The sequence below is a fragment of the Mytilus edulis genome, chromosome 2, assembly GCF_963676685.1.
Source record: "Mytilus edulis chromosome 2, xbMytEdul2.2, whole genome shotgun sequence".
NCBI lineage: Eukaryota > Metazoa > Mollusca > Bivalvia > Mytilida > Mytilidae > Mytilus > Mytilus edulis.
Genome location: NC_092345.1, coordinates 80,675,207 through 80,685,482, shown reverse-complemented (window position 1 = coordinate 80,685,482; position 10,276 = coordinate 80,675,207). Strand labels below are relative to the sequence as shown.

Sequence of the window (10,276 nt, the reverse complement as noted above, 5' to 3'; positions counted from 1 at the left end):
TTAATTTGATTTTTTAGTTTAAATATGATATGCGACCGTAAAAAAATAATTAATGAAGAAAAAATCATATGATGGAGCTCTTCTTTTATTGCTACGGTCGGCCATTTGAAAGTATAGGCCATTTTAAACGACTATCTTATTTCTCATCAATTTTAACCCATATTTGGGTTTTAATTATGAAAAATAAATAGTTCTACAATGACAAATTGCTCATACTTTCTTTAAAGATGTAGTGGACCAAAAAGGCTAAAATCGTTCCACGTGGTATAAAAAAAAAACCTAATATGAACACAGCTTCAAAAGCCGTCGCCCCTTTTCTGGCTCTGCAACATCCGTCATGTTTCATTAACTTTGATTGTTTGTCACAATAAATGATAAATATTTTTATTTCAATTTCAACAATTAAATTTATAAAACTTATTAAAATTACATATAGACATGCCAGATGATACACTACTAACACAAAGGTTCCTGGGACTGAATTTTCGGCTCCCCCTTGACACCATTTGCGAGTATGGGTCTTGAGGAAACGATGGTTGTCCATCGGAAGGGGACGATAAATGGCTGATCCGTGTTAAGAGAGAGCCATATCTCTTGCACGTTAAAGACACCCTTGTATATTTCGAAAAAGAGCAGGCTAATGCCGCTACAAGGCAGCACTCGCACCCGCAAAGTGGAAAGGGATTAATATAAGTTGCAAAACTTGTTTTCTAATCCACTATAAATAAATATGTTTAAACTAATATATCTGTGTCAACACTGTATTATTCTAGACGAACACTAGCAAGAAAAGTTGAGCGGTGCATCGAAAACTGTACTGTGCAATATTGATTGTTAACCTAAATTTGATGGACTCGCTGGGGATATTGAATATCACGTCAACTTTTTCATAAGCGTATATTTGGTACATTATACATCATCTATTCGAAAGTTTTGTCGTAGTTTTTTGGGGGTATTGTTTCTTATCTTTATATAGGTGTTTGTTTTTTTTGTGATGGAGTTGGGATCAAGTGCATTTTTTTAAGATAAAGCCTGAAATAATTTTGTTTAGCGTATGTATACTATGAATATTTTTGAAAAGTCTGTCTAGTCTGTTACAAACAAAAATGTATATTATGTTCAGGGTTTGCATAATTACTACGATTGTTTAGTATTCAAAGGAGTGTGCTAACTGATAGTTTTATATCAAACAGACCCTCAATATACACACTGTCTTAGTCACAATAAAAATATTACAATTCAATGTGCACTGTTAATGTCAAAGTATAGGGGGAAAAACTCGATCTACTCCCGCTAGGTCTGTTTCCTTAAACATAAGATATCTTTTTATGATTTTTGGTAATGGTAAGTCATTCACTTTGTCTACAAGATCTCTCCCAAAATTGTACAATATAAAACCTCGTGTCAGACATATTAGTTGTTGCGGAGTAGAAGTAAGACACATAAGATATTCTCGTTGATTCTGATTTAAATTAACACACTTTTTAATTGCTTCTCTGTCGACATTCCGTGTTGTGGTGACAAGTAAATGTAACATTTCTTGCTGGCAACAATCCGACAAATGCAGAAGTATACCGAAAGGATCATGTTTACCACATGGCAAACAAGTTGTAAAATTAAGGTTTGCTCCATACTTTAATAGCAAACATATAACTGCTTTGTCTAAACAAGTCTTGTTGTTTTTCAAGTATTGCCCAATGACAGAGACGGATGAAGGTGAATGATATAAATTAGGATCTGATCCATTCTTAAGAAGAATTGTTACAATCTCCACACGATTCAACAATTTTGAAGTTTTCACGGCTAGCATCAAAGGAGAAAAATTATCATCTGACATGTCATTAACTTGCGCACCAAATGACAATACCAGCCGACAGATGTCAGGACTGTCTACAAGGACTGCTTCGTGAAGTGGGCTGTATTTACAACCAGTTTCTTTGGACACATTTGCACCACTTTGCAATAATATTTTCACTACATTAATAGCATTGTATTCTATCGCAGTATTTAGTGGAGTGTTCCATTTGTAACAGGACCTACATTGTAAATTGACATCAGCACCAAATCTCAGAAGAAGACAAACTGCATTTACCATGTTTTCTTTGCATGCTTTCACAAGAGGCGTCATCCCATAACGACTGAACAAATTTGGATTCGCTCCGTGCTTTAATAACAACTCTAAACATGTAACATGGTTGATAGGAACCAAATTAATTTCATATCCCATGTAATACTTTTTATTTGAAAGCGCTCCATTTTTTAGTAAAAGTCTAACACATTGTACATGATTGTTTTCGATAGCCATATTAAGGGGGTCATAAGTTAAATAACCCATTTCACGAATATAATTTGGGACATCTTTCCGATCTGCATCGCAGTAATTTATCATCGCAGCATTATCTATCAATACTTGCATTGCTTTGAAATACCCACGGCAAGCAGATAACAGTAAAGGTGTAAATCCAGTCTCGTCGGTAATGTTAATCTCCGCTCCTTTCAATAATAATAAACTCACACATTCAACATAATTTTTGTCAACGGCATGGTGTAAAGGCCGAATACCGTTCTGGGCAGCCTTGTTAACACACGCACCTGCTTCAATTAAACGTATTATTTCTGTTAAAGGCGATTTCAGAGATATGGCGTTTAAAAGTAACAACTGAGGCTCTGTTGATTCATCGTGCAGTCTTTCTCTCTCCTCTTCAAATTCATTCTATATAACAATGAAAATATATAAAAGTGTATCATTTTCAATGTATTATTCATATAGCTGGTACAATCAGCAAAAAAGTCCCGTACCAGCCAGAGGTTTGCAAAATTAAATCCCCTCGGCAGATTTTGCAATAGTTACATTTTTAATTATCAGAAAAAAGTAAACCTTTACACTAATACGTTTTGAAATATTATATAATTTAAATTGTTTTAATGAGGCAAGAGTTTTTCAACTTAATTGCTTTCAAAAAAATTAAAAAAACAACTATAGCTGCTTTGTAAAGAATGTAACGTTAAACTTTTGGAAGGGCAAGTCGCAACACAAGTAAAAATATAATCAATATAGACACGTATAAGATTCATATCTTACCTCAGGTCCATTCCAGAAAAGCATCTTTATACAATAAGGAGATGTGGTAAGATCGCAACTATCCACCATAGACCAACTTTGCTTTCATATGAACGAACAGATACACGTGCGGCACATATGTATTATGTATATATACTTACGAATATAATTGTAACCGTATATAATATGTTAATAAGCTATCGTACAACTTATTATATAACTAAGATTAGTATATTTATTACATAGATCGAATGTTCAATCGATTGGAAAACTATAATATCTGTTATAACAACTACATTACTGGTATCCATGACTATAAGAATCATGACCCAAGTACCTTTGTTATTAAGAGGATGTGTGCCATTGGAGATGATATAGGGCTATTTTACTAGTCACAGGGATTATACAAAATTAAGAAACAAGGCGGTAATTGCTATTTTCGCAACAACAAAAAAAAGAATAAGCAGATATATGGATACTCTTATCTTTTTTATTGATCAGATCCTATTAAATTAATTTATATTATTAAAAGTTTCTACGTGATAATCTATACGATGATGTTTGCGTTAATCTATACGATGATGATGGCGCTAATCTATACAATGATGTTGGCGCTGCTTGTATAATGACTGAACTCAATATGACTTGTGAATCCGTGATAAATCCGAGTCATAGCAGGATGATACTTTTTATATACTTAATCCGTCGAATAAAGAAAATCGTGAATGTATGAAACATATGCCGCAGAAGTGAGATTGCTCTTTATAAAGACTATGGAGTATGTTATGATATCTCTGGTCAATCTGGTGTGAAGACCATGTACTGAAAACGTAATGGCAGTGGCTACTTTGCCGGCTACTACTAAAATTCGGTGCATTATTATAAGAAGAAAAAAGAGCTAAAAATATATTTTATTCATTTTAGCACAATATCAATCAATCAAAATACAATACAATGAAAATTAGATATGGAAGATGGTCATAAATGAATCATTTGTATAAACTTAATGAAATTAATGAAAATCATGTAAACACATATCTATATACATTTTCAAATATATTTTTTCTGAAAACTTTATAAAAAGTTGATTTTCAAATCTTCGTAAAATCTATGGTAATAATAGCCTACAATGTGATAATAAATATAATGCTTTGTAAAAGTACATCATAAATCAAACAATATTACAATTTGAAACGAATTTAAAATTGAACATGATTTATCATTTGCAATTTTTAAAATCCAATTCTATGCCTTTGGAATGGTTTTTTTTCTAGCACAAGATAATTGTTGACACCCAAACAGTAACTTCAAATTTCAAAGGCTTCCTTTGAATCTGTGTCATGTGACATATGTAAATCAGATTCTTCTTCTCGTTAAAAAGCTCTGAATAACTTCCCATGCATCTTTTTGACAATACTTTTAAATTAAGTCAATGTTTACAATTGAGTCCAACAAGAAGCGTTTAAGAGTTTAGGTCTTTGTTTCAACTTTTTCCCTGATTATCAAAAGTGTTGTTATTAACATCATGTTTTACTGAAAAGCGTCCAACAATCCATTCTAGTATAAGGAATCCTATTTTCTTTGGAACTTTCCTTGTGAAATAGTAAACAACTGCATTTGCGGGTACGTTTTTTTGGAAGACAATTGACAGTTTGTGTCACATATAATATCCTTTCACGTTTCTTGTTATTTGGGGGTAGAAATATGTGCGAAACACGCCGTCCACAACATTTGGAATGCAGAAGTTGATTGTCTTATTGAGCTATATCTCGTTCTTCTTCTTGTTAAACTAGTTCTCTGGAATTTTCGATTATTTAGACATTATCAGTATCATTTTCTTTATTATCTGTTACATTTAAATCACCATTGATGTATGCAATATTCATATTAACATGGAAGTCTGTGTAGTTGTTTTCGTTGTCAACTGCATTTGTACTTTCCACAGAATCAGATTCTAGACTTCAAGAACCATATATTCCTTCCCATGACTCTAAACGTGTAATACTCGGAATAATATATAATCTCTGCTTATATTCATTACCAGTAGCTTCGGGTGCAAGACTTGTGAAGTGTTGTAACAGTATTTGTGTCGCTTGCAAAATCAGGTATAATGTGGAGTTGTGATGGAGCACAGATTTTATGTTGTCATTTATGCTGTCAATCCTGTTGGTCGTGCGATTCCATAGATTAAGAATCTTTTTAGCCATTGCTGTCTTATGCCAATTTGTGTTGGGAGTATAATATTACTGAATTTGATCATTCTTCACACAGTTCTTTGTAAAAAGTTTGCAATTCATCGTCTGATTTTGAAAAGACTACCCTCTGCATGCATAATTTCTTATGCTTAAATTTTCTCGTCAGCTGTTATCCACAATTTTTCGATTGAACCTTTTCGTCTAAAATTCCTTACAACATTAAACAAGCACAACTGCAGCTTTGCTGCATGGAGGTATAAAAGCTTTTCCCAAATCATGTCTTTGTCAGTAAATATAACTTGTATAATAATAATTTCAATTGCGCATATACTCAGGCTAATTCTTTATTGAGCTTTCTGTTTGGCGGGACTTGCTTCCCTTTTCCACAGCTGGACAAAATGTTCCTTCTCATAATTTTCTTTAACCAATGCAATCATTGACAATTGAATTGTGCATTACACTCAATGTTTAGGTGTGGTATCATCCATTATCACACTGCACTATGAACTGACAAACTATTTAGGTTTAAAGTACTCACCCGTATTTAGATCTTTTGGTTTTTGGTTTGTTTTATTTTTCAAATTTCAATAGAAATGCCATAAGCTATACATAAACATGATGTTTTTGACTGAAGGAGTGTTGTATATCAATATTAAGAACTTTCTCTTCCAATCTCGTTCAAAAGAAAATCAGTCAATCACCTCCTATTATCGGTATTGATAGCACATGGCTTACCATGCACTATAAAATGCTGCTCACGAATGGATTACTCGTGAAAGTTAACTCTGAATTAAGTCTTCTCATTATTACTGTACAAATCCTTTTGATAAACTTTATTCAATTTCATAGGCTTAAGTTTAAGCGTTTATTAAAGTTTATCTAAATGTTAATTTTTATATTTAATTATAATTTTTACATTTCAATTCCTGTGATATATAATTCTACTCAGAGCCGGCGAATTAGCATTTTTAACCGGATTTTTGTGACAAAAATGTCGGTTATTGATTTGGGGATGTACGGCGGGCGGCCGGGCGGGCGGCAATCAAATGTTGTCCGTGCATTAACTCATGAACCGTTCAACCAAAGCTTTTAAAATTTTAATATGTTATTACTGACAACTATACGAAGGTCAAGTTCAATAATGGCGATTTTGACTTTTACCGATCAGGAGTTATGGTTCTTGAAAGATTGAAAAATGGAGTTTCCAGTCGTGTCCGTGCATTTACGCATGAACTGTTCTACCAAAGCTTCACAAATTTTAATATGTTGTTACTAATGACAGAATTGTGGTCAAGTTCAATAATGACGAATTTGACTTTTACCGTTCAGGAGCTATGGTTCTTGAAAGATTGAAAAATGGAGTTTCCAGTCGTGTCCGTGCATTTATGCATGAACTGTTCTACCAAAGCTTCAGAAATTTTAATATGCTGTTACTGATGACAAAATGGAGGTCAAGTTCAATAATGACGATTGTGAGTTTTACCGTTCAGGAGTTATGGTTCTTGAAAGATTGAAAAATGGTGTTTCCCGTCGTGTCCGTGCATTTTCTCATGAACCATCCAACCAAAGCTTTTGAAATTTTAATATGTTGTTACTGATGACAAAATAGAGGTCTAGTTCAATAATGACGATTTTGACTTTTACCATTTAGGTGTTATGGTTCTTGAAAGATCGTAAAATGGCGTTTCCATTCACGTTGTTGCATTTACTCATGAACCATTCAATCTTAGCTTTTCAAATTTTAATATGTTGATACTGATGACAAAATGGAGGTCAAATTTGATATTGACGATTTTCACTTTCACCATTCATCAGTAATGGTTCTTGTGATATTGCCAGGACACAAATAAATGTTAATAAATCCGGTTTGCTGTCGTTGTGACAGCCTCTTGTTCTTTTATACCTGCCCTGCGCCTGTCAAAATAGGATTTGTTATCTATTTTTTTTTTTATATTTGCTAGTGTACCCATATCAACAGCTAAAGTAAATGAAAAATATGACTGCCAACTTACATATAGATAACTATCCAGATTTAACCAGAGTGTATGCATCGTACATGCATCAAGTATAATTCATGTATGCAAAATTTACCTTTTTTTGTTCAATATTACATATAATTTTAATATGCAATGCATATACATGTAGAAATCTATGTACATATTTATTTAAATAAATAAAATGTTATTGACTCTGAATTATGTATAAATTGATTTGCACTTTAATTTACCACATTGTATATATAATGACGTTATATCATGTACATATTGACTTTTTATGATGCAAGCACAACATTGTAGTTTAGAATTAGTATGAAAAAAGAGGGTTTTATAATGGCTAGTTTTCAATGAAATTGATAAATCATAAATATTTTCCACAAATTTCTGCATCAGATGTTTAGTAACATGTTTGAAGTTAAATTTACAACATCTATGAATTTTATAAACAGACAGTTTATATCGACAGCACCAATCTGAAAACTGCACCTTTATGTTATAGTTTACATATGCATACTATACTAACATGACTAGCATCTAGATCTGCATATTATATCAGCATCTACATGTCCTTATAAAATATATCAGCATCTACATCTCCTTATAAAATATACCAGCATCTACATCTCCTTATAAAATATACCAGCATCTACATGTCCTTATAAAATATAACAGCATCTACATGTCCTTATAAAGTATATCAGCATCTACATCTCCTTATAAAATATATCAGTATCAACATGTCCTAATCAAATATATCAGCATCTACATGTCCTTATAAAACATATCAGTATCTACATGTCCTTATAAAATATATCAGCATCTACATGTCCTTATAAAATATATCAGTATCTACATGTCCTTATAAAATATATCAGCATCTACATGTCCTTATAAAATATATCAGTATCTACATCTCCTTATAAAATATATCAGCATCTACATGTCCTTATAAAATATATCAGCATCTACATGTCCTTATAAAATATATCAGTATCTACATCTCCTTATAAAATATATCAGCATCTACATGTCCTTATAAAATATATCAGATCCACATGTCCTTATACAATGTACATATTTATGAAGTCGCTTATATTTTAAGTCTCTAAATTTCCTGTTGTTTAACTCAACCTAATAGTTGTTTAATTCAACTAATAAATTGTCTTTCTAACTTAGCCTAGAAGTAAAAGTTATGTTAAAAACACAATTTTATATTTGAGTATATACAGGTACTTGACTTTTGACTCATTTTGTCTTCTTTTTTTTATGTTAGTGGTTTGTTTGCCTCCTTCAGATCACTTTACTACGGATTTTTGTAGTGTGTTCATTTGATGGACAGTTACACCACTGTCCCAAGTTGAAAGGGGTCCAAAGTTAGTAACATGCAGTACAGTGGTTGTCGTAGAATCATACCTGTCATATAAATCATCATGGTAATGAGATGTGCCAATGCTAATACAATTGCATACCAAATATCATTGACCTACCACTAGTGGTACACCATAAGCTAGACCTATATTAACAAACTAATACATTGTTAATGCTACAGACGCCGGAAATATAATACCTTAACTAGTCTTCCAAATTTTTGTCATCAAGATAGATATTTAGATCTGTATTATTCAATGACAATACTCATTTAAAAAATCCAATTGCAAAAGAAAATAATTAGACAGAATTTTGTTTGAACTCCATATCATTTTCTGTCTATATATATTATGTGAGCCAATGCATGCCGAATTAGAAGATGCTGTATTTTCGAGACCAGTTGAGATAAAATCATAAAATTTTGTATCGACAAGCTCATCGGTACCATTGAAAATATGTATATATAGCTAATCTGTAACCATTTTCACAACCACGGTCAAATGTATATTGTTTCGCCAAAAAAACACCTGTTTAGGTTATGCATGTTATACAATCTAATTAAAATATAGATCTCTGATTTCGTTATACTACATATGATAACGAAATCAGAGATCTATACTTTAATATTAGGGGCGATATCTTTTTGCGCCAAAAAGTAACTCATTTGCGCCACAACTTAATTGCGCCAATACCTCTTTTGCGCCACCTAATTTTCAAAACTATAGGTATTATTTGCGCCAATAAAATAATCATCTAATAGCGCCAAGTTTATTTATATATAACAACTAAATGATTGACTAGGTACCAACAGCAAAAAATTCCTCTGACATTGTACACTGAAATTTCAAATTAGCCTTGCATCCTAATAAAATTATACCGCTTTCTGGATCGTTATACAATACAAAGTCATCATCTTTGTTTGTAACAACACCAATATCATCCATTAGTCTGTGAAATTCTGCTCGATTTTTAGATTAAGCCGGACGCAGTTTTCTTCTCTCTCTATACATAGACTGACACACATATTTTAAATCTTTCTTTTCTAAATTTTCTTCTTCAATTTTGAAGATCTCTGAATTTTTAATTTTTGAAGGTCGCTCTGACAACACATTGGTTGCTTTTCTTTTACACGCAGTTCTCAAAATTTGACGTTCTAATTTCTGGACACTGATAATGAAAAAAATATATTTTTTTTACAAATGAAATCTGATATTTTATACTACCAAAATCTGCTATGAAATTTAAAAAAAAACGAAAATGTATTTTATACTCGTGATAGTTGACTTGTATTTGCATTTTAATTTTAAGGCCACACCAATTTAATTTCTTGTTCTACGGATTTTTGGACTCCAAAATTTGGGGCGAGCGAGCGATTTGAAAATTTAAAAAAAAAATATTTAATTTGCAAATTTTTGAGGCGAAGCTTGAAAAGTAAAGGCGAGCAATTATATTTTTTGCATAAATAGTAGGTTTTGACAATATTAAAACTTGATTCATCACTTGTACTTTGACATTTCTTTAATTTCTGAAGTATTTTTTCCCTGCTCACCATTGTTCACCAAGAAATAATTAAATCTGGTCTAATTTGTATGTGTGACTGACAATGAGACAATTCTCCATCCAAGTCATAATCAGTTTGGGGGCAACCCCTTAAT

The 10,276-nt window shown here is 32.1% G+C and overlaps 1 protein-coding gene across 1 annotated transcript; it reads right to left on the bottom strand.

Annotated features, from left to right (window-relative positions):
• Positions 1-1,258: 1,258 nt before the first annotated feature.
• Positions 1,259-3,106, bottom strand: LOC139511039 (ankyrin-1-like). Its single transcript, XM_071297607.1, has 2 exons — positions 3,083-3,106; positions 1,259-2,713 (listed from the first exon to the last, which is right to left on the bottom strand). Exons 1-2 carry the CDS (start codon positions 3,104-3,106, stop codon positions 1,259-1,261), a joined length of 1,479 nt encoding a protein of 492 aa, XP_071153708.1.
• Positions 3,107-10,276: the final 7,170 nt, after the last annotated feature.

What these genes read in the sequence shown, in the direction of transcription:
- LOC139511039 (XM_071297607.1), bottom strand. Translation starts at nt 3,106, where the DNA reads ATGCTTTTCTGGAATGGACCTGAG. An exon ending in TTTTCTGGAATGGACCTGAG is followed by an intron (nt 2,714 to 3,082) that starts GTAAGATATGAA and finishes ATTGTTATATAG; the next exon opens with AATGAATTTGAAGAGGAGAG.